The following is a 22269-nucleotide window of genomic DNA, read 5'->3' as shown; positions in this document are numbered from 1 at the left end:
CTCAAACAACAGCATCAGTCGTCTTCTAGCCGGGGATGCGACAGGGAGCTTGAGTCGAGCTTCAGTCCATCATGGCTATCCGCGAGGACATCGTTGCCTCTGCAGTAAGTGATTCCTTTGCCGTGTCTCTTTGCACCGGACCAACTTCGCTAACCTCCGATGCAGGCGCAATGTCAGTCGCCAGCCCCCGAACGTTGGACTCCCCCGTTGTGCACTGAGAACTGACAAGATACCAGTCCTGCAAGATCCAAGCGTTGCCTCGTCGACGGTCGAGAACAAGATCTCGTTTCTCCGGACCAAGAACCTCACGCAGGAGGAAATCGACGCCGCGCTCGCCCGGTCCGGCGGACACGCGCCGCCATCGGGCCCGCCAGCACAGTACGGCGGCCCGCCGTCCGGGCCTCCTCAACCTTACTACCAGCAATACCCACAATATGCGTGGCAGCCGCCGCCACCGGCTCCCAGGAGAGACTGGCGAGACTGGTTCATAATGGCGACGGTGGTCAGCGGCGTGGGCTACGGCCTGTACTCGCTGGGCAAGGTAAGAACGTCTCGTTGCGTCTCCCCCAATTTGGTATGGAGCTGACGGTATCGCAGCGCTACGTGTATCCTCTCGTCGCGCCGCCGACGCCTGAGCGACTAGAGCAGGACAAAAAGTCCATCGAGGAGCAGTTTGACAAGGCGTTTGCGCTGGTGGAGCAGCTAGCCAAGGACACAGAGGCGCTCAAGACGGCAGAGCAGCAGCGGACGGAGAAGCTGGACACGGCCATCTCGGAGCTCGACACGGTCATGGCGGACCTCAAGGCGGCCAACCGGCGGCGCGAGGACGACGCGCAGCGCATCCGCGACGAGGTGCAGGCCCTCAAGGAGGCCATCCCCAAGGCCATGGACAACCAGAAGACGCTGACGGACACGCGGCTGTCGGAGATCAACACGGAGCTCACGAGTCTGAAGACGCTGGTGTCGCAGAGGATGTCGTCGAACGCCGCGCCAGCGGCCGCGACAACAGGGAGCAGCTACTCGCGCCCCGGCGGCACCGTGGGCGGAACCCGCGTGCCGCAGCCGACGGTCGAGAGCGTCCCGGAGAGCAGCAGCGCCAGCACGCCGGCTGCGACCGAGCCCCCCAAGAGCCTTGCTCAGAGCAGCTTCAACCGGCCCAGCGGCAGCGGAAAGGCTTCGATCCCGGCGTGGCAGATGGCCGCCGCCAACAAGAGCGCGGCGGCGTCGAGCGCCACCAACGGGGAGGCCGCGGGTAGCGAGCAGAAGGAGGCGAGCAGCAGCTCGTAGAAGGGCCATTCAGGGCTGCTGATACTGTACTATTTATCTACGTCGGGGCCAAATGCATCGCGGGCTCTCTTGTGTATGGACGGATGAGAGGGATGGGATTGTCGCAGTCCGCACGTGTGAATACTCAAATCCGGAAGGGTCAAGGCGCGAGGCCATTCATAACAATGCCGTGTATACTTGTGCAATTAGCGTCGCATTGAAGGCGGACATCCCGGCCAAGTCGGACTTGGGGGCCTGTTCGCGGCGCGGTGCATGTCTGTCGAGCTGCGGTGGCCATATTAAACTGATCGAGCCTCGGCTTGCGCCTCTGCTGTCTCGGGCCGCCAAACCAGACGGGGGAGGTCATGCGAGATCACACACGGACGGGGAACCGGCTCCGTTTTCCCCACACTGACGGCACCACTCACACCTGGGCATCTGGCCATCCCCAGGCGCCAGAGGGACCCCTGCGCCGGGGACGGAGCGACCATGATCTGGTCCGGTGCCGCTGCTGCGGGCGGTCGCTAGCGGCGGCGGCGGCGTCGATGTCGTCGTCAACGGGGGATCGCCGCTGGCATGAGGGAGGGAGGGTGGTCCTTGGACGGTGACATCCTCTTGCGCGGTCGTCTTCTTTTCTTCTCTTTTCCTCTTGCATGATTCGTGCTGTCTGAGTCGCCTCGTTGGTTGACGTCTTCCATTCCAAGCTTGCGAGTTGCGAGTGAGAGACAGAGATAGAGATAGAGAGCGGCACAGCAGTGCAAAGCCTCGGCAAGTCGACCGTGAGAGGAGGCCTGGAATATACACACCCTTTGAAACTCAAGCGCCAGATATACCCGCAGCTACACACCATGGCGGGCGACTCAACGCCGTCACCCGCGCCGCCATCACAGGCCGGCCCGGTCAGCGACGACAAGAACAGCAGCAGCAGCAGCAGCAGCAGCGTCAGCAACCTCCGGATCCTCAAGGCGCTCCTCCCCAAGCTGCCGCTCATCCTGCGCACCATCGTCGCCCACATCCTCAACCTCTCCGAGACGGCGCCCTACCTGGACCTGCGCAGCGCCCTCATCGTCACCGTCCTGCGCTCCTTCTGCGAGCCCAACCCCTCGCGGCCCAGCTCCGTCTCGTCCATCCAGCGCCTCACCGTGCGCGACCCGGGCGTCAAGGGCCGCCTCTGGATCAGCACCTACGCCTCGCCCCCGCCCCCGGACGACGGCGCCCGCGATGCCCTCTCCCGCGCCATCGCCGCCCTCAAGCCGCCCCCCAGCCAGGTCGAGCCGCCCGCCGCCGAAGCGCTCGCCGTGCCGCCGTACGCCCCGGCCGGCGTCGAGGCCGAGTGGACGGGCTACCGTGCCGGTGCAGCGCCCGACGAGCGGCCCCCGCGCATCTCGGAGCGCGACAAGTACCGCGAGATGATGAAGGAGTGCACCCATCCCGCGACGGTGCTGTACCTGCACGGCGGCGGCTACTACCTGTGCGATCCCGCCTCGCACCGGCCCACGACCAAGAAGCTGGCCAAGATCACCGGCGGCCGCTGCTACTCGGTGCGCTATCGCCTCGCCCCCGGCCACGCCTTTCCCGCGGCCCTGCTCGACGCCTTCGTCTCGTACCTGACGCTGCTGTATCCGCCCCCGGACGCGTACCACGAGCCCGTGCGGCCGGAGCACATTGTCGTCTCGGGAGATAGGTGAGTTCTGCGTAACAACCTGGCGTGTGTGTGACTGACCACCTCCAGTGCCGGCGGCAACCTCACCCTCGCCCTGCTGCAGCTCCTCCTCGAGCTCCGCCGCCAGGGCCAGCCCGTCATGTGGCACGGCTCGGCGCGCGACGTGCCGCTGCCCGCCGCCGTGGCGTGCAACTCGCCGTGGATGGACGTGACGCACAGCTCGCCGCTGTTCGAGGGCTCCGACCCTCACCCCTTCGACTACCTGCCCAAGCCGGCCATCTCGGCGCGCGGCCAGGTGGTACCGTGCGACGTCTGGCCGGCGACGCCGCCGCGCAAGTTCCTCTACGCCGCCGACGCCGCCGTCGCGCACCCGCTCGTCTCGCCCATCACCGCCCGCAGCTGGGCCGGCGCCCCGCCCGTCTACATGTGCACCGGCTGGGAGCTGCTCGGCTTCGAGGACCGCTTCTTCGCCAAGCGCCTCGTCGCCGACGGCGTGCGCGTCGTCTTCGAGGACTACGAGGCCATGCCGCACTGCTTCGCCCTCATCCTGACCAAGACGCCCAACGCGCGCCGCTGCTTCGACGCCTGGGGCGCCTTCGTCAGGCGCGCCGTCGACGGGCCCGACGGCATCGAGTCCTCGGCGACGGGCATCCGCGCGCGCACCCTCGAGGAGGTGGCCCTGCGATTTGACAACCTCAGCGACATGACGTACGGGGAGTACTGCGATCGCATGGTCCGCAAGGCGCGGGAGACGCCGCTGCGGGCTATTGCCAAGCTGTAGCATGGACGCGGGGGCGGCTGGCATCTTGCGACTCGCCCAAACCAGGGGGGGTCATCACGAGTGGCATGTTGTTGCATGAAGCGGAGCCGTCGACGAAGATGCTGCCTGGCTCAGCAGCCCGTACCGCAGCAGCCGGTACATCAGACTCCCAGACTTTGGAAAGCGTTGGAACATGAAATCAGGGCGATTTAGCATGCAGGCAACATGAGCTCGCAGAGGCCGGGTAGAGGCATGTCACACTTTGTCCTGTAAAGCACATGAGCAGCATAATACACAACTCTTTTACTTGCGTCATTCGCCATCTAACCTCATGTTAAGACTATATGACCCGTGACACAGGGGAACACAAAAAGGGAGGGTCCAGCTTCCCATGAGCCGTGGTGGCAGGGGCGGCTCTGGAGCGGAGAAAGGAAAACGTGTCGCGCCCGTCCAGCTCTTTAGCAGCGCCGTGTTCAGTACGCGCCGGCCTGCTGCCCCTGAGCGGCCCCAAGTTGCCCAGGCCCCATGAATCCCCCAGGAGGGGGCATAGAGTCACCAGAGCCCGCGGGTCCCATGGGGCCCGGCTGTCCCTGAGGACCCCCTTGAGGAGCCTCCATAGGCGGCGCAGAGCCCATCGGGTCCGTGCCTCCCATATCACCGCCAGCCCCCCCGGGCAGTTGCTGCGGCGGCACAGACGACCCGCTGCCTCCGGGCTCGTCTCCGGGGAGGGGCCTCTTGATGGGCTGTCCCTCTGGGGCGGGATTCGGGGCCGAGGGCTGCTCGGGTGCGGCGGTGTGAGACGCGCTGGCGTTCTTGCAGGGGCGGCGCGTGGGAGTCTGCGTGCCGGCATCTTGGGTCTCGTTTCCAGCGCTGGGGTCCGACGCATCGGGAACCTCGGGTGACTGTGTGTCACCGCCGGGGATCTGGTTGGACTGCGTGCCGGCGCCGGATTGAGTGTCTGAACCGGGAACCTCGTTGGACTCTGTGCCGGAGCCGGTCTGTGTCCCGGTGCCGGAGGTCTCGTTCGTCCCGGTGCCGGAGCCGGTCTGCGTACCCGTGCCGGAAGTCCCGTTCGTCTCAGTGCCGGAGCCGGTCTGCGTACCCGTGCCGGAAGTCCCGTTCGTCTCAGTGCCGGAGCCGGTCTGCGTACCCGTGCCGGAAGTCCCGTTCGTCCCGGTGCCGGAGCCGGTCTGCGTACCCGTGCCGGAAGTCCCGTTCGTCCCGGTGCCGGAGCCTGTCCCTGTCCCTGAGCCGGGAATCTCATTCGACTCTGTGCCGGAGTTGGGGGGCAACACGTTGGCCTGAAATTCACGAGCCATGTTGCCTTTGATCCCGTTGTCAGCACAGCGTTGAACTGGCAACACACACACACGTGACGGAGAGGAAGCAGCCGGGGTCAAGGCCGTAGAATGTCACTTACCAGGCGGGCTGTAGTTGCACACAGTCATCTTCCCGCCATGACGGCAACCACCGTACATGGCGCAACCGACCTTCGTGGTGGCCTTCCAGACAACCTGGGTGAAGTGTCCCGTGGCCATGGAAAAGTCGCCGCCGCCGTAGTTGTACAGCGGCTCTTCGTCGTCGTACCACCCCTTCATGGCCCCCTCCATCTGTGCGGCCTCACCACCGGAGTAACTTGACATGTAGAGGTTCTGGCCCACTCCCCGCTCCTGTGCGTCGTGCTCCATCTCACATCTATACTTGTGTGCGCGCGCCATGTCGGCGAGCTTGTCGTCCCACTCCAGCGGAGCGGCCCCGTGCATGGCTCGCTTGTCGTTGTGCAGCTTGAGGGTCACCTCGATGTAGTTGCTGTCCGACCCGTCGCCCGAGCCGCCTGGGGTGGTTTTGCTGCCATTGCTCGGAGACTGAGTGCCCGTGCCCGACGGCTGCGAGCCGGACGAAGCGCCTTCCTCGACACTGTTGCCGGCCAGGGGGCCTGTGATTTGCAGATTGCCTGCACCCTGAGAACCCTGTGCTCCAGCCGGAGGAGTCCCGCCGAGGCCATTCCCAGCGGAAGCTGCGCCGTCGTCGCTCACCTCCTCGAGCGAGTTGGACATCCAGCCAGCGGGCATCGCAGACCCGAGGGGCAGCAAAGACGTGAGCAGCAACGCAGTGCGCATCGTGGACAGAGTAGCTCTGGGTCTCGTTCTAATCGGGGGAAAAGTGAAACGTAAGAAGAAAGTGAGTGTGCGCGGCAACTTGATCGCACAGCGACAAGGGACAGACTAGAAGCGGCGTTCAAGGAATGACTATCTGACTAGCAGATCGTGTTTGCGTCTTGTCGTGCAAGCTACTCGTCACTTGGAGAGAGAGACAGTTGTGCTCTTAAATACCCCGTCGAGCCTGTCGAACACGTCCGCCCCGGAGCCGAAGCCTCCCCTCGCAGCATGTTTGCAATGCATTGAAGTCGATATGGCCCGGGTTCTCGATCCTGTCGCCAGTCATCCCAATTCGAACGGCCGGTCCACCAGCAACGACGTGTGTCCCCGCTTACAAACAACTCGCCAGTTGCAGTCCAGCGGGAGGCGCAACATGCCGCGCAAGCGAGGGCGCATGAATGAACGGTTATGGACCGCCCCATGCCATTGTCGCGGATGATCAGCTTGACGGTTTCCAGGCATGAGTCGTAAGCAAGTGAAGGCGCGCAATATATCAGTAACGCGGCGGACCCCTTGCTCCGCAAAAGTCGTTCCACGTGCTGCTGGACGAAAAGGTCACCGTCCGGGATGAAGAGCGCAGTGACACGGCTAGTGCTACCTCTTGTTAGCCTGGCATTGGCTACAAAGGGACGAGTATGACGGCTCATGGGATGCGACTTCGGCCGTCTCATTTCGACAGTGGGACCAGACTTGGTCGTCAATGCTTAATCGCCAGACGGGGCCTCGATTCCATCACTGTGCAACATGACGTGGAGAACAACGTCCCCGTCCATCGTTCCTAGAGAAGGCGAGGTAGAGAAGCCTCCGTCAGCTGGCAGACTTCTCATCACTCTTTCTATCTGATATATTGGAGTCCAGCTTCGTTAATCGCGCCGGCGCCGTTGCATGAATGTGGCCTCGATTGAATGTGATGTGAAACAAGGCGAGCAGGGTCTCGACCCGGATCTAAGTGAATTGCATCTGTAGTGCAAAAAGCACTGCCAAGTCGTTTTTAAGCCGTTAGTCTATGATACAAATAACCGAGTGATTTGGCGTAACTAACTCAAGATTAACGAAAGCAGGCGTACAAATGGCCATGAAGTTGTAGACAGGGATGTCGGCATGGATTCAGCCGTGCCTTCAGCCGGTGCTACAAAATTCTGCGAGTGAAGAAATATCGACGGATATTACAATGTCGAGGAAGTCCTGCGTGCCTTCAGGTCGGAATTGTCGAATGGGAAAGGTGCGGGCTCCGTTAGCCAGGACCCCCCCTCCTCCGATTCGTGTTGACGCATCCAGGGGGAAACACAACCTTATTCGGGCCCCTGATCGGGCCAGACGGGATGTTTCAACTTGACAGGTGGGCGTGGGAGCCGCAACTCTAATCCAGCTCACCTCATACTTGACGCGTTTCTGCCCGGGTCAGTCATCTCGACACTTGCAGGCTACGACGCGTCATGAGGTGCTGCAGAGATGACACACCTTGAAGAAGACTGCTCGTTCGATATTTTGCTCAATTGATGATTGATGTCCAGCCGCGGGGACGCACTTTGGACGGAATGCCGGATCGGGCAATACCATCGCGGCCGCCACGGCACCAAGAGCAGATTTTCCAGATCTGCGATCGCACCGGCAGTCGGGCTGTAGCGTGCTTTCGGACGAAACGAAGTGAATTGCGCTCAGGTCGCTCCGTGGCTGCCCGCCGACACGCCGGCCGATCGCACGGCGCGGGAGCGTCAGCCAGCCGGCGCCGCTGCCGAGCCGAGTGGGGCCGCCGGGGCGGGCGCACCACTCGTTAGCCAGGGGAAGAATCAATGGATGGCCCAGCCGCGCAACCCTCTGCCATCGTTGGTCAATTTTCGCCGTTTTGCTTGTGACACCACCACCACCACCTCCGCCAAACCACCAACCACCAACCACCAACCACCAACCCCCAGCGGCAGCAGCAGCAGCAGCAGCAGCAGCGTCGTCACACGCCGCACGCAGCTCGCCGCACGCAATGGAGCGCCACAAGCAGGCCGTCGGCGCCATCGCCGCCGCCGTGCGCGGCTTCTTCGAGCGCAAGGAGCCCTACCGCATCTTCCACGGCAGCACCAACAGCACGCGGCCCCGGCCCTCCCCCTCTTCGGCGCGCATCGTCGACATCAGCGCCCTCTCGCACGTCGTGTCCGTCGACCGCGCCGCGCGCACCGCCCTCGTCGAGCCCAACGTCCCCATGGACCGCCTCGTCGAGGCCACCCTGCGCGACGGCCTCGTGCCCCCCGTCGTCATGGAGTTCCCGGGCATCACCGCGGGCGGCGGCTTCGCGGGCACCGCCGGCGAGAGCTCCTCCTTCCGTCACGGCTTCTTCAACGACACCATCAACTACGTCGAGATGGTGCTGGGCAACGGGGACGTGGTGCGCGCGGAGCCGAGGGGCGAGCGGGAGGACTTGTTTCGCGGGGCGGCGGGCGCGGTGGGCACGCTGGGCGTCACGACGCTCATGGAGTTGCGGCTCGTGGAGGCGAAGCGCTGGGTGCGCACGACGTATCATCGCGCGGATAGCGTCGCCGAGGCGGTGGCCAAGATTCAGCAGGAGACGCGCAACCCGGACAACGACTACGTCGACGGCATCCTCTTCTCCAAGGACCACGGCGTCGTCATCACCGGCCAGATGACCGACGACAAGCCCGACGACGTCGCGCCTCAGACCTTTAGCAAGGCCTGGGACCCCTGGTACTACCTGCACGTCGAGGAGCGGACCAAGAACCTGACGTCTTCGCCGGCGTCGCAACCCCCCGCCGAGGAGGACTCATCCTCCGACCCGTCTCCCACGGCAGAAACGACAACAACAACAACAACAACAACAACCACGTCCGCATCATCCTCGTCCACCACCGCCGTCGACTACATCCCCCTCGCCGAGTACCTCTTCCGCTACGACCGCGCGGGCTTCTGGGTCGGCCGCCAGGGCTGGACCTACTTCAAGTACGTGCCCTTCAACGCCTTCTTCCGCTGGTTCCTCGACGACTTCATGCACACGCGCATGCTCTACCGCGCCCTCCACGCCAGCGGCGAGTCCGCCCGCTTCGTCGTCCAGGACCTCGCCCTGCCCTACGCCAAGGCCGAGGAGTTTGTCGACTACACCGCCGACCAGTTCGGCATCTGGCCCCTCTGGCTCTGCCCCCTCAAGCAGACCCTGCCGCCCACCTTTCACCCCTACACCGGCGAGACGGAACCCGCCAACACTACCACCGCCGACGGCGCCGCCGTGGCCCCCAAGGACGTCCTCAACATCGGCCTCTGGGGCTGGGGCCCCGCCGACCACGAGCTCTTCATTAAGAAGAACCGCGCCCTCGAGGACAAGCTCGTCCAACTCGGCGGCCGCAAGTGGCTCTACGCCCACACCTACTACTCCGAGGACGAGTTCTGGCGCGTCTACAACGACCACGGCGGCGAGGGCGGCGCCAAGGCCTCGGCCGAAGACGCCTCCACCAAGGCCTGGTACGAGGCGCTGCGCAAAAAGTACCATGCCGAGACCCTCCCTACCGTGTACGACAAGGTGCGCATCGACGTCGACGCCGCGCGCGAGGAGCGTGCCAAGTGGCGCATGTCCATGAAGAGCCGCTGGCCCGTCGGCGGCCTCTACGGCATCTGGAAGAGCATCCTCAGCGGCGACTATACCCTGCATCGCAACGCCGAGTGGAAACACAAGGGCGAATAGGTCCTGGGACGCCCTTCTCGTAATAGACCCATGTACTCTTAGAACTAGATATGTGTATATATTGTCACAGCAGCGTCACGTCACGCCAAGGGGGAAATCAGCAAAAATAAAAAGCGAAAAGCTGCTCGTCACATTTCCGCTTTTGCGTCTCGCTCTATAAGACGTCTTGACCCATTCCTCCCATCCATCCAGTGTTAAATATGCTCGACGTCGTGCGCTGAGCCCAGGTATCTACACAAGCCGCAGCCCCGTCAACCTTGGCAGCCACCGCTCAATTAGAGGGCTCGTCCGTACGCTCCGACTTCGGCAGTCTATGATTCAATCAGGATGCTGCGATGCCCTTTCCGTAATGCGTCTACCTCGTCAAAAACTCCGTCATGCCGGCGGCCACCTGCGCCTCGCCCGCGTGTGCATCCGCGCGGACCTGTGCGCATAGAGAATCCAAGTCTTCTAGACGGCGTGGCAGAGCGTTCCTCCCGGAGGAATACATTAGGCCTTGATCGAGTACTCGCGCTTGAACATGTCGTCAACCTTCTCCAGGTAGTAGGTGCCGGGGGCGATGGTGGAGACCTCGCCCTTGGGAGTGTAGTCCTTCTGAAGGTGGGCCTGCTTGCGGAGGTCGCACATCTGTCACGGCGGTTAGCATTGGTCATGGCGGGGGCATGACAGTGCATGGCTCTTACCTGGTCGTACGTCTCCGGGGGCACTGCGCGGCGAGCCTCGAGGCGGGCGGGGATGTCCAGGACCTTGGCAATGGTCTCGACGCTGCCGTTGACGCGGAAGGACATGAAGCTGGAAGCCAGGCCGGAGCCGTAGCTGAAGAGGCCAATGCGCTTGCCCTCGAGAGCCTTGCTGTCGACGTGGCTCAGCAAGCTGGCAAGGCCGCCCCAGACGCTGGCGCAGTACATGTTGCCGCACAGGGTGGCGACCTGGATGGAGGGGTTAACGCGCTCCTGGAATCGCTTCTTGGTGAGGGCCATGAAGGTCTTCTCGACGACCTTGTCGGTCAGAGACTTCTCGTAATCCATGTCGCGCAGCTCGGGGGCGACCTCGGCGAAGGCGGGGGCGTCGGCGTTCTTGAGGTAGTCGTGGTAGAGCAGGCGGGCGTACGACTTCTGGACCAGCTTGCAGGTCGGGGCGTGGAAGGCGAGGTAGTCGAAGCGGTCGAGGGGCGTCTTGGTGGAGTCGGCACCGTTGGCGTTGCCGTTGGTGACCTTGGCCTCGCGCTGGCAGTAGTCGCGGTAGGCGGCGTCGAGGGCCTTGGAGTAGCAGTTGACGGAGTAGTGGCCGTCGACGTAGGGGTACTCGCTGGTCAGGTCGGGCTTGTAGAAGTCGTAGGCGTGCTGCATGTAGGTGCCGCGCAGGCCAGGCTCCATGACGACGGGGGCGTTGGGGCCGATGAGCATGGCAACGGCGCCAGCGCCGCCGGTAGGGCGGGCGTTACCCTTGGCGTACAGGGCGATGTCGCCGGCGACGACAATGGCGTCGCGGCCGTCCCAGGCCGAGGACTCGACCCAGTTGACGCTGTTGAAGACGGCGTTGGTGCCGCCGTAGCAAGCGTTGACGGTGTCGACGCCCTCGAGGTTGGTGTTGTCGCCGAAGAGCTGCATCAGGACCGACTTGACCGACTTGGACTTGTCGAGGATGGTCTCGGTGCCGACCTCGAGGCGACCGACCGAGTTGACGTCAATGTTGTAGTTCTTGAGCAGCTTGGAGACGACGGTGAGGGACATGGAGTAGATGTCTGTATGCGGTTCGCCGTCAGCATGCGACTGTGCCCCTGGGGGTGATGTCTGCCTGGGGGTGCCATTGGGCCTGCGCCCAACGGACGAAAAGGGGCGGCAGGACAGAGACGAGGGGGAAACGCACCCTCACGATCATCGCAGAAGCTCATCTTGGTCTGGCCAAGACCAATTGTGTACTTGCCCGTGCTGGCGCCATCGAACTTCTCGAGCTCACTTTGCTCGACGTACTGTGGGAGAGGTGCTCGTGATCAGCGACGTCGGCGACTGAGGGGCAGCGCGCGCGGCCGATTTAGGGGTCGCGCGCGGGTGAGGGGCACACGACGAGCCGCCGCAGGGGGGGAGGCAGCACATACCTGGCTGGGGAAGTAGATCTCAATGGCCTTGATGCCGATGTTCTGCGGTCTGGAAGCCATGTTGAGGAATTGGGTTTCGCGGTGGGAGAGAAGAGTGCAATGGCGAGGTGTGACGAGAGAGTACGGGACGCGGACAGGAACACTCGCAGAGGGGGGGAGGAGCAGGATATTATTATGGAGTCGCGAGGAGGGACGCTGGAGCAACGGGGGGCAGAACGAGGGCACCTGCCGGGGGACGCTGGATTTTTTTTCACCGCCCTTTTTTTATGGGTTTGGGTTTGGTTTGGTTAGGTTGCATGTGCGTTTTGCTGGCAGCGCGCAAGCAGCACACCAGAAGGGGGGGAGAGCAAGCACCACTTGCACCAGCCTTGCCAGCGTACCACTCGCCAGTGGATGGTGCGCCAGTGCAGGGCAGGACAGAGGCAGCACCAAAGGCCAAACCAGAGGGCCCCAGAAAACGGTCCCACTCCGCCCGCCGCTGGGCAGGCAGTGGCTCAGTGGCTCACTGCTCCAACACGGTTAGGCACCTGGGCAGGCCTGGTTCCTCCCCCATCTCCCCCTATAAAGCTAACACGCCATGCCACGCCCAGCACGCCCAAAGACGCCCGCTGGGAAGAGGGGGGAGCGGATCTGCCAGGGGGAGTGGGGCGCGGCGGGCGAATGGATGAAACCGAGGGCTTTCCCGCAGCGGACGCCACCGCGAATTCGATTGAATGGGCCCCCCGCCGCTGAGGCATTGAGGCATTGAGGAATTGAGGAAAAAAGGCTCCCGGACACCCACTTCGCTGCGCCATCCATCTCGTCGTCATTGCCCGTCGACACATTCATCAGAGGCAGACGACGAGATGCTCACGCGCGCACGCGGCCTAGGCCCCTCGGGGCCGGTGGAACCCCTTCCCGCGCGTCATCGTCATCGCCATTCCCAAACCCATCGCCGGCTCATTCGTTCGCCGTCGCCGTCGTCGTTGTCGTCGTCGTTGCCGCGACTCAGCCTCCTCCTCCTTCCCCAACTTTTGCTAACAATCCCGGCCATGACCCTTTGCCTCTAGCGCCTGATCGAGATTGCGCAAGCAACGACGGCTTCACACTGCCAAAACGCGGAGGGTGCCTGGGAAATCAGACCAGATTTGATGGCTGTGCTGCCCCCGGCCGGGCCCTTGTCGAGCTGGAAAGACAAGACGCTGCTCATCAGTGCTGACTGTTGAGCCGTTGATTTGTGATTTGAGTCGGCATGTCGCGTGCGTGTGTCTCTCTGTCTCTGTTTATTCTGCTTGTGTTGTTGGCCCCAATGCCCATCGTGATCCCCTCCCCCCCATGCTCATCCCCAACCCCCATCCCATCCCATCCCGTCCCGTCCCATCCTACGTACCTCCAACCCATCCCCGTGCCGCAGTCGCAAAAGTCTCCAATCCCGGCTTCGCGGCCGCGTCGCCGTGAGACACCGCCTCTACGGGAATTTGGGGAAGTTGCAGCCTTGAGAATGGTGGTGCATCCCGTGCCTGCGACCCCCCATTCGTCGATGCCACGCACGGCTGCAGGTCCCGCGCACGGCAGCCCAACAGCAAGCAAGGGTCCCTTTTTTTCTCAACCTCTGTGGCCTTGCTCGGCCCCCTTGTTTCCCTGGCACGAACCGCTGGCCACGACAACGCGCGCATTGCCCCATTTGGTTGCTTGGACACTAATACAATACGGCCTCCCATCAGGCTTCTGTAGCCGACGACATGTGCAAGCATCCTCCCTCACTCAACCATCCCCCCACTGCTCGTCACTGCACCATGACGACTGCCTTCCACTTGGGCTGCTTCCTACGACTAGAGCGGCTCAGCGCCGTCCCATCTCAGATAGCCGACCACGTCGAGCCGGACTCCACCACCCATATCCGGTCCTGCTCCCGCGGTTTGGCCTCCACGGGTTGTGCAGAAGTGGGCGCCGGGCGAAAGCGCTCGTACGAGCCCGCAAGCTGTGTACGGAACAACCACTGAGCTGGCCGTTGCCAGCTGAATGGGCATCGTGAGCCGTGCGCCGTGAGTCGTGACACCGCCGCAAGCCGCACACGCAACGGGCTCATGCGACGAGGCACCTGAAGCACACGGCGTTCGTGCCGGCACTCGACGGGACTCAGAGCAGGCACGTCGGCACGCTTATCACGATGCCTCCATCCTGCGTGTCACCGATGCCGCCAAATGTGCTCAGAAAACATCCACTCGTCGGGATCCGCTCGGTTATCCTCGTATGAGCCCTCCGTGAACCCAATTGCTAGTCCACATTCCGAGGTGTGCGCCATGCAGCATCCCCCGTCCTTTGTGTGGGCTGCCACCGCCGCGCTGGCGGGCCGCAAACTCCACGGCCCCGTCTGCATCACGGCAACTGTGCTCCGAGCTGTAACCTAAACCTGTGTTTGCCTCAGGTGACTGGAACTGTGCATGTGCATGGGCAATCGAGGTAGATTCATCTGAAGCAGACTGTCTTTCTTCAAAGACGCTGAGCGTCCACTGCCCTGCCTGCCGTGCGCTGTTTCTACCAAAAGTCTTTCTTGCATGCGACTAGGGTCCGAGTCCACAGTGGCCCAGCCACGCCCGACACTGCGTCAGGCCTGGAACCGGTTTAATCGCTCACCATGGCAGGATCTTATCAATCAGTCCCCGCCCGACCCGATCGCCACCGCGTCAGAGCGGAGCAAGCCGCCCAGCTCTGAGTCCTCTTCTCCGGTAGACAACGTGATTGTGTAAGAGCATGGGTCCTACAGAGCCTCCTGCGCAATAGTGATCAACTTCGAGGTCTAGCAAGTTCTCCCTAATTTCACGACTTACAGCCCATGTCCGCGACGCGGTCGACACCATCGAAGTGAGCCAAGTCACCATCAACTTCCGATGGGTGGTGGGTCACGGCGGCGTTTGGGACGCACTGCTCTCGCGGCATCGGAGGAAGCTGGTGGAAAACTTTTGGTCAAGCGTGCGGGTCCGAATGTGAACTACTGCCTAACCCTCGAATAAGGGGCAGAGAGGGCCAGGGAAATGCTTGTGTGTTTGGCGCTGCTCGGCACTGAATGAGTCGGCCTGATCTCGGGATTGTCGACGCATGAGGCAAGAATAAGCTGTCTTCTTGATCCGCGATCCTTGTACGCCAAGCAAACGACATGCCGGCCATATGGGCACGACTTGGACTCGGGGACATCCATATTAGAGACGGAATCGAGATTTCCCATTGAGTCGTCTGCAAACGTAGCGGTTCAATGTCGCGTTATAGGATGAATGTGAGAGCACATCCCGTGATTGCGTTCTGGCCGATTGCATTGCATACGTATGACTGCCCAACCTACCTCGGACGCAGCCTCGGGCATTCGCATTAATGGATGCGTGTATTGACCCCTGGATCAAAGGTCTGGCTCAAGATCCTGCCCAACGACTCCAATAACCACAACCTACTCCAGTGAAACCCATCAGTGATGTCCTCCAGATGCACGTCCCCGCAGAATCCCCAAGGCATTTTCCCAGTATATATCCTTCTTCGCAGCGCAGCCTCGAAACACGTTTGGAATCTCCTCGTCCATCACCTTGACGAGGTCCAGCACGGACGCCTCCGCCGTGTACGGGTAGTCGCTCCCGTACGTCAACCGACTCGCATTTACATACGGCAGCAACCCGTGAATCTGATCCGGGAACGCAAACCCAGCCAGGTCAAAGTAGAACTGCGATCGCAGCGTTTCCTTCACGGAGTCGAGCTGCAGCGGCTTTCCAAGAAGGATGTTCGCAAAGGCGGTGAAGCGCGCGACGAGAGGCGTGATGGCCCCTCCAGCGTGGGACAGAATGAAGGTGACGTTGGGGATGCGCTGCATGGTCCCCGAGACGAACAGGTTGACGACGGCTCTCGAGGTGTCGAAGAGGAACTCGAACATGGGGTTGGGGTACTGGGGCAGCGCGGCAGCTGGGCGAGCCATCGTGCCGTTACCCATGCATGGGCTCGTAGGGTGGACGAAGATGGTGGCTTTCCTCTTGTCGAGGGCCTTGAACACAGGTTCCAGGACGGGGTCGCCCAGATACACGCCGTGTGCGTTGGTCATGACTGCGACGCCATCTGCGTTCAGAGTGTCAAAGGCGTACTCAATCTCCCGCAGGCTCCCTTCCACATCCGGGAGGGGCAGCGAGGCCCAGAACCCAAACTTGCTGGGGTGTCTCTTCTTGAGGTCGGCGGCGAACTCGTTGCACCGTCTCGTGAGGTTCCGCCCCAGCTTGACGTCTCCTGGCACGAGGTGCGTGCCCGGCGATGTGATGCTCAGAATCGCCTTGTCAATCTTTGCCTTGGCCATCATGGCGAGGTGAGCATCCTCAGACCAGGCCTGTATCCATGCTTTGTTCTCAGCGGACAAGAGCATGTGCGTGTGGCGTGAGAAGATACTCACCGGAATTCCGGGCATGCCGTCAGGCTTTCCATAGCCGTACTTGATCGACTCTTCTCTCCAGAACGGTGGGACAAAGTGAGTGTGCGTGTCTATGCGGCCGCGCTGACTGCTCGGCGTGTGAGATGCGCCATGGCCTTGCACAGCGGCTAATTGAAGCACGAACAAGACGAAAATGGACGACGCAAACATGATCAGATTCGCGTTGGCAAGGCGGCCAAAGTTGAGCAATCGGGAGGGTCACAGGAGCCTCCTCTGGTGCAGATCTTGAATGCCGTGTACAGCGGCCTGGCTGCTATTAATGCCCAATTGGCAAGCCGTCACCTCTGGTACTGATGTCTCTCGTTCAGCCGTGTTGTCCTACCCTGTCTGGGGTATCACCGCAGCACAGAGTAGACGATTTCCCCACAAACGGGGCAGATCAATGTCTGTGGGGAACCCCTGTACATGGGCGATGCCCAAGGCGTCGTGAGTATTACTTTGAGAATAGTGAAATGAGCATCTTTCTGCGTGGCGCTACAGCTTATTGACCTTATTAAAGAGACTTGTATGAGGCCAGTCTCGCGGGTGTTGAAGACTCGTAGGTCTCATCCAACAACATTGAAGTCGACATACCCTGATGCCCGCGCGGCCTGGAACTCAACGTCGCCTCTCGAAAACAGAGATGGTTCTGGAGCAAAATCGACCGATTCTAGTTGTGACAAGCTCAAAGTGACCCCAGCAAACAGAGTCGTTAGCCTGTCCGTTAGTTACAAGACTAATGCATTTCAGTTGCAGGTTGGAAGATTCAGGGCATCTTGGCTGCGGGGTGAGATGTGGGGAGAACAATGGTGTTACCACGCCCTCGGTTTCCCGCGCCTGATTCCAATTTGGTCCCGCAGCTGAATAAGAAAAAGCTGCGTGTGCCTTGACGGCGGCGAGGGGCCAAGATGTGGGAGTTCACATCAATGCGGGGTCTATGGCAGATGAGGCCGCGATGATAGATCTTGATCTTGCCCGATGTCTGAGTCTCTTGGACACACCATCGGTACCTACTTGTACGACATGCAACGTATGTGAGAATCTTCACTTACATTCCCTGGGGTATTCGCACACGAACACAGCTTCAGTCTCAAAAGTACGAATGATCTGGGCGACAACTTTAGAATAACATTGGTATCTCGGACGTTAAAGAAATGCCCTGCTTGCTCACACGAAGAAGCCTTCCCACAACCTCTAAAGGCATTCCATCACCACATCAAAAGGAAATCAGCAAGTGAAGCCCATATCACCCTCGCGGTCTCCGTTCTCGAAGCCGTTGCTCTTCCCGCGGCCAAGCGTGCAGCCATGGCGGCCGCCACCATCCTTATCGCAGGTCCAGCACTGGTCGCCGTAGCAGAAAGACACGGGGTCGCTGTCGACCTTGCCAGCCTTGACGACGAGCTTGTAAGGCAGCTTGGACGCAACACCAAGGTACCTCTTCGAGTCGACGGCTGCTTTTTGCACGTGGCCGATCTGGCTCTTCTTGGCGTCGAAGATCTGAACCGCAAACCTGTAGTCGGATCCGGTGCCGAACTCGTTCTTCTGATACTGGATAACATGTGCCGTGCCTAAGCGTGAATACATCAGCATGCTTGTCCATGACACTCTGGCGCGGCTGCAACGGGGTGGCCTGCGGTGGAGAACTTACACCAGCCCTTGGCATAGCCCTTCTTGTTGCTGTCCGGGTTCATGAGGTTGATCCCAAAGGCGCTCGAGCTGACCTTGGTCAACTTGGGGAACCCGCACGTCCACTCCAGTGTGCGCCCGCCGTTGGACTTTTTCTTCTCGCAGAGGTTGCCGGTGTCGCCGGGGTGCGCATCAATGATGTCTTGGACCCTGATTTGCTCCCAGTTGTTCAAGGCCTTGAATTGAAGGGCCGGGTGATGGAGCCTAGATTCGTGTTAGTTGAGGTCATTCGCTTCCTTTGTGCCCCTTTTACAGCAACCGGAGATTGCTCACCCGTCTTCCTTATTGCCGTTGATGCCACCTGCTTCCGTGAACGTCACGGAGAGGTCACCCAGGTCCGGGTGCTTAAAGTACTGCGTCTTTCCAATCTCGCACACGTTCCATTCTCCGAGGCTCTTTCCGGGCTTGTCCGTCATTTCGCATTGGACCTCCGAGTCGCACTTGCCGCCATCTGTTGTCTTGACGGTGAGCGCGCATTTGTCCGGAACTGAGGGGTCCTAGATGAGCTCATATGTTAGCGTATCTCTGAGGAGTGTTGGTCGGGCATTTATTAGGGGGCAGAAGCTTCCTACATATGCGTTCTTGTCTTTGAGATAGTCCCGTACGGCGTCGACAATCTTCCAGATGTTCAGGCCGCCAAGCTCTCGCGACATGAGGGATGCGGGCTCTGGTATGGCGAAGCCTTGCGCTCCGATCGGACTGGTGGCCATGACAATGGCAGCAACCGTCGCCGCGTTGACTAGCTTGGTGTTGTACATGGTCCTGGGGAAGTAATCGTTAGCAAAACCATGGCGAAAATCGCATCTTGGTGCCGTACTAACGTTGAATTGCTGAGTTGCTAGATGGCAGATGGGAGAGCCGTGAACATTGAAGTGGAAGAAAGGTGTGTGTCTTTGACTGGCGTCCAGGTAAATGCCTTGAGGAAAAGGTGCTGTCTGAGAGTAATATTTCACACAAGTTCACGAGGTGCAAGTGGCCGCTTTTATAGATTTCGAAGCATTTCGCAAGTGCCTTGTAGACAGCGCTGTTCCGCGGCATAATCCGCCCTGTCAAAGAGCTTCTCCAGTACAATTGATCTCCCAGAATATGAACGAAGCGAGCGGACTTGGACGGGTTTACGTCACAGCCACTCAACACCAACAGACGAAGGATGAGAAACTATCGCGACTTGCGAGGGTATGCCGCCAATCCGCTGACGGTTCTATTTCCAGCCGCTGAAGATCTTGCCGCTCGGGAATAAAAGGCGCGGCAAAAGAAGCATGGTGATAGGCATTGTGGGGTAGCGCAACCACGGAGAGCGCCTCGACTAAAGTCTGACGACCGCCAACGATCCCTGTAAGTATGACGGGGCTTGGTGAACACCCAGAGACCCTTGAATGCCCTGCGTTTACCAGCTTCACGTGGTCGCCAAGGCCGGGTTGCCGGATTGGGAGTTCGTTACAGCCCTGCGATGATGGGATCTAGATCCTGGGCGGGCGTTGTCAACGGTCGGCTCCCTACGGTGCAGATTGTCTTGTGTGGTGGATGATGGCATGCAGCGCAAGCGCCACGGATTTAAAACCTGTCGATGTCATTGTGAGGTCAGAAGTAAACTGTGCTGGACTTGCCAGACCAGAACCCTCCGCGAGCCCACGAAGTCGGGCAACACCGTGGCCCGTGTTTTGCGACGTTTCGAAGTAGTTTGAATTAACACCATACTAATTTTAGGATATTCTTTCCAGTCGCAGTCTTCCCATCAAGAAAGCGACCTGATCTCCGAATCTCATCCAATGTGGGTAGCTGTTAACGTTAGTTGCTCCTCGTCCGGCCCCAGCATCAACATGAGAGTCGCCAGCTCCAGGTTCCACATTGGAGCAGGAGCAACGTCCCTCGATCTGCACACGCTGGATTGGAGGCATTGGGGGTTTGGGGGCTGTGAACGGTAGGATAGGCGCTCGCTTGCGGCCACGTCCCCTGCATGGCCCCGTTTTCTTGCCATGCACTGCCATGATGCTAATAGGCGCGGCTGTTGTCGATCACCTCACACGGAGCCGCGGAGTTGCCCGCGCCATGGATCTGAGCTGTACCGAACAAATATGGACCTCACAGCCGCATAACTAATGTAAAGGGAAACGGGTATTCGGCGCTTGAATGACTTTGGGCATGTATTTTCGCAAGCGCGCTCAGTCCCGTGGTGCTATGTGGTGGACGGCCACTTTGCTCTATGATTGATCACGCGTTAGGTTGACTCTCTGCGCCAACCAATACCTCTCTCAACCTGCTATCACCTGCAATGAAAGATATGTAATAGGCAATAATGAGAGCTACATGTCAAGTTGGTCGACCCGATGGCTCAGTCTCATAACGAATAGCCGTTTCCGAGCCGCGCGGTAGAGGCGTCCAACCAAATCACTGCTCAGCCGATGTCTCATCCTGGGTGCCTATTGATTGTCTTGGCCGATGTCGCCGTCTTGGCGGCCGCGCGCCGTCTACTTGCCTTTTCGGGCAATCCCCCCCAAACGCCGTCACAGTCAGCCCGACGTCATCACTTCTCATCCCGCGCCCTCACTTGACGCTTTGCGCTGCCGCTCCGACGCCCCAAGCAGATCATCTCAGCCTTGTCAAGCAAAGTAAACCCGGAACCGAACGAACCAACCCCCCCTGCCCGTATGGTACATTTGATGAGCTTCCACATGCTGTCTCTCCAGCCGTGAGGGAAGAACAGCCCCCTTCCCCGTCCCCGTCCCCGCCCGCCCGCCTCTCGTCCAGTCGTCGCCACCATGTCAGAAGCCTCCGACGTGCTGATATTCCTCGGCGTGCTCGCGCTCTACTACGTCATCTTCTTCTACCAAAACACCGTCTCGCGCCTCATCTCCAGTCTCAGGCCCGGCGTCGGCGGCTTCGGCTCCGGCTCCGGCGCGGCAGCCGGCGGGGCTCGCATCACCACCGCGGCGACGACCAAGCCCGTCTTGCCGTCCGAGGTGGACGTCCTCATCGTCGGGTCCGGCAACGCGGGGCTCTCGGCCGCCCTCGCCGCCGCGCAGGCCGGCGCGCGGCGCGTCCTCGTCGTCGACAAGTGCCCCGAGTCGTGGGCCGGCGGGAACTCGTACTTCACGGCGGGCGCGTACCGCTTCGTGCACGGCGGGCTCGACGACGTGCGCCCGCTGGTCGGCAACCTCGACGGCGTCATCGAGGAGAAGATCGACCTGCCGGCGTACACGCACGAGGACTTTGAGGAGGACCTGCGGCGCGTGTGCGGCGGGCGCTCCGACCCGCGGCTCGTCAAGGCGCTCGTCGACGAGTCCGCCGCCGCGGTGCGCTGGCTCGCTCGCCTCGGCGTGCGCTTCCACCTCAGCTTCAACCGCCAGGCGTACGTCGTGCACGGCAAGATCAAGTTCTGGGGCGGGCTGTGCGTGCGCGCCGCCGAGGGCGGCAAGAGCCTCGTCTGCGACCTGCAGGAGGCGGCGCGCCGCCACGCCGTGCACGTGGCCTACTCGACGGCGTTTCTCGGGCTGGAGCGCGACTGGACCACGGGCGAGCTGCACGTCTCGGTCGACGCCGACGGCGTGCGCAGGACCATCGCCGCCAAGGCCGTTGTCCTCGCGGCGGGCGGCTTCGAGGCCAACCCGCGGCTGCGCAGCCAGTACCTCGGCCCCGGGTGGGACATGGCGCTCGTGCGCGGCACGCCGTACAACACGGGCGAGGTGCTCGAGATGGCGATGCGGTGCCTCGACGCCGCGCCCGCGGGCAACTGGTCGGGCTGCCACTCGGTGGCGTGGGACGCGCGCGCCGACCCCCTGGCGGGCGACCGCGACGCCTCCAACGAGCTCACCAAGTCGGGCTACCCGCTGGGCCTGATGCTCAACCTCGACGGCGTGCGCTTCGTCGACGAGGGCGCCGACCTGCGCAACTACACGTACGCGCGCTTCGGGCGCGCCATCCTCGCCCAGCCGGGCCACGCCGCGTTCCAGGTCTGGGACGCGCAGATGAGCGCCTGGCTGCGCAACGAGGAGTACCGCCCCGAGCGGGTGCACCGCGTCGAGGCCGACACGCTAGAGGAGCTGGGCGACAAGCTGTGCGCCGGCGGGGGTACCGGCGTGGCGACTCTACGCGACAAGAACGCCTTCTTGCGCACCATCCGCGAGTACAACCAGGCGGCGCACCTTCACCGGGGGGAGAACCCAGCCCTGAAATGGGACCCTTCCATCAAGGACGGCCTGTCGACGCAGTCCAAGGCCATGCAGCTCGATCTGCCCAAGTCCAACTGGGCTATGCCGCTCGAGAAGCCCCCCTTCCTCGCCGTGCGGGTGACCTGCGGCATCACCTTTACCTTTGGCGGGCTCAAGGTCGACCCCGCGACAGCGCAGCTGCTCCGCCAGTCCAACGGACATCCCAATCGTGGTATATACTGCGTGGGTGAGATGATGGGCGGCCTCTTTTATCAGAATTACCCGGGCGGGAGCGGGCTCACCGCGGGGACCGTCTTTGGCCGAAGGGCTGGACAGGCCGCGGCCGCAGCTATCAAGGCCGACTTCAAGTAGCCAACATGAATGAATGTA

At 61.5% G+C, this 22269-nt stretch overlaps 8 protein-coding genes across 8 annotated transcripts; 4 read left to right on the top strand and 4 right to left on the bottom strand.

The window, feature by feature from the left end:
• Positions 1 to 71: 71 nt before the first annotated feature.
• On the top strand, positions 72 to 1287 carry PLICBS_007719 (peroxisomal membrane protein pex14; the record flags this gene model as incomplete). Its single annotated transcript, XM_018321184.2, has 4 exons — positions 72 to 104; positions 166 to 172; positions 237 to 541; positions 598 to 1287. 4 exons carry the CDS (start codon positions 72 to 74, stop codon positions 1285 to 1287), a joined length of 1035 nt encoding a protein of 344 aa, XP_018181081.2.
• Positions 1288 to 2114: 827 nt separating this feature from the next.
• Positions 2115 to 3710, top strand: PLICBS_007718 (uncharacterized protein; the record flags this gene model as incomplete). The annotated part of the gene is made up of 2 exons (XM_018321183.2): positions 2115 to 2950; positions 2999 to 3710. The coding sequence occupies 2 exons, from the start codon at positions 2115 to 2117 to the stop codon at positions 3708 to 3710; spliced, it is 1548 nt and encodes a 515-aa protein (XP_018181080.2).
• A 452-nt stretch (positions 3711 to 4162) lies between these two features.
• Positions 4163 to 5809, bottom strand: PLICBS_007717 (uncharacterized protein; the record flags this gene model as incomplete). Its single annotated transcript, XM_018321182.2, has 2 exons — positions 4163 to 5013; positions 5110 to 5809. The coding sequence occupies 2 exons, from the start codon at positions 5807 to 5809 to the stop codon at positions 4163 to 4165; spliced, it is 1551 nt and encodes a 516-aa protein (XP_018181079.2).
• Positions 5810 to 7826: 2017 nt separating this feature from the next.
• Positions 7827 to 9530, top strand: PLICBS_007716 (uncharacterized protein; the record flags this gene model as incomplete). The annotated part of the gene is made up of 1 exon (XM_018321181.2): positions 7827 to 9530. One exon carries the CDS (start codon positions 7827 to 7829, stop codon positions 9528 to 9530), a length of 1704 nt encoding a protein of 567 aa, XP_018181078.2.
• Positions 9531 to 10019: 489 nt separating this feature from the next.
• Positions 10020 to 11688, bottom strand: PLICBS_007715 (ATP-dependent 5'-3' DNA helicase hcs1; the record flags this gene model as incomplete). Its single annotated transcript, XM_018321180.2, has 4 exons — positions 10020 to 10157; positions 10214 to 11274; positions 11400 to 11502; positions 11629 to 11688. The coding sequence occupies 4 exons, from the start codon at positions 11686 to 11688 to the stop codon at positions 10020 to 10022; spliced, it is 1362 nt and encodes a 453-aa protein (XP_018181077.1).
• A 3379-nt stretch (positions 11689 to 15067) lies between these two features.
• On the bottom strand, positions 15068 to 16216 carry PLICBS_007714 (uncharacterized protein; the record flags this gene model as incomplete). Its single annotated transcript, XM_065601233.1, has 3 exons — positions 15068 to 15964; positions 16028 to 16133; positions 16191 to 16216. 3 exons carry the CDS (start codon positions 16214 to 16216, stop codon positions 15068 to 15070), a joined length of 1029 nt encoding a protein of 342 aa, XP_065457305.1.
• Positions 16217 to 17272: 1056 nt separating this feature from the next.
• PLICBS_007713 (uncharacterized protein) lies at positions 17273 to 18489 on the bottom strand (the record flags this gene model as incomplete). Its single annotated transcript, XM_018321177.2, has 4 exons — positions 17273 to 17613; positions 17694 to 17935; positions 18005 to 18228; positions 18304 to 18489. The coding sequence occupies 4 exons, from the start codon at positions 18487 to 18489 to the stop codon at positions 17273 to 17275; spliced, it is 993 nt and encodes a 330-aa protein (XP_018181074.2).
• Positions 18490 to 20490: 2001 nt separating this feature from the next.
• On the top strand, positions 20491 to 22251 carry PLICBS_007712 (uncharacterized protein; the record flags this gene model as incomplete). Its single annotated transcript, XM_018321176.2, has 1 exon — positions 20491 to 22251. One exon carries the CDS (start codon positions 20491 to 20493, stop codon positions 22249 to 22251), a length of 1761 nt encoding a protein of 586 aa, XP_018181073.2.
• Positions 22252 to 22269: the final 18 nt, after the last annotated feature.

The sequence above is a fragment of the Purpureocillium lilacinum genome (genome assembly GCF_023168085.1).
Source record: "Purpureocillium lilacinum CBS 284.36 DNA, scaffold_5, whole genome shotgun sequence".
Lineage (NCBI taxonomy): Eukaryota > Fungi > Ascomycota > Sordariomycetes > Hypocreales > Ophiocordycipitaceae > Purpureocillium > Purpureocillium lilacinum.
The sequence above is the reverse complement of the archived record's forward strand: the minus strand, read 5'-3'. Positions and strand labels throughout refer to the sequence as shown.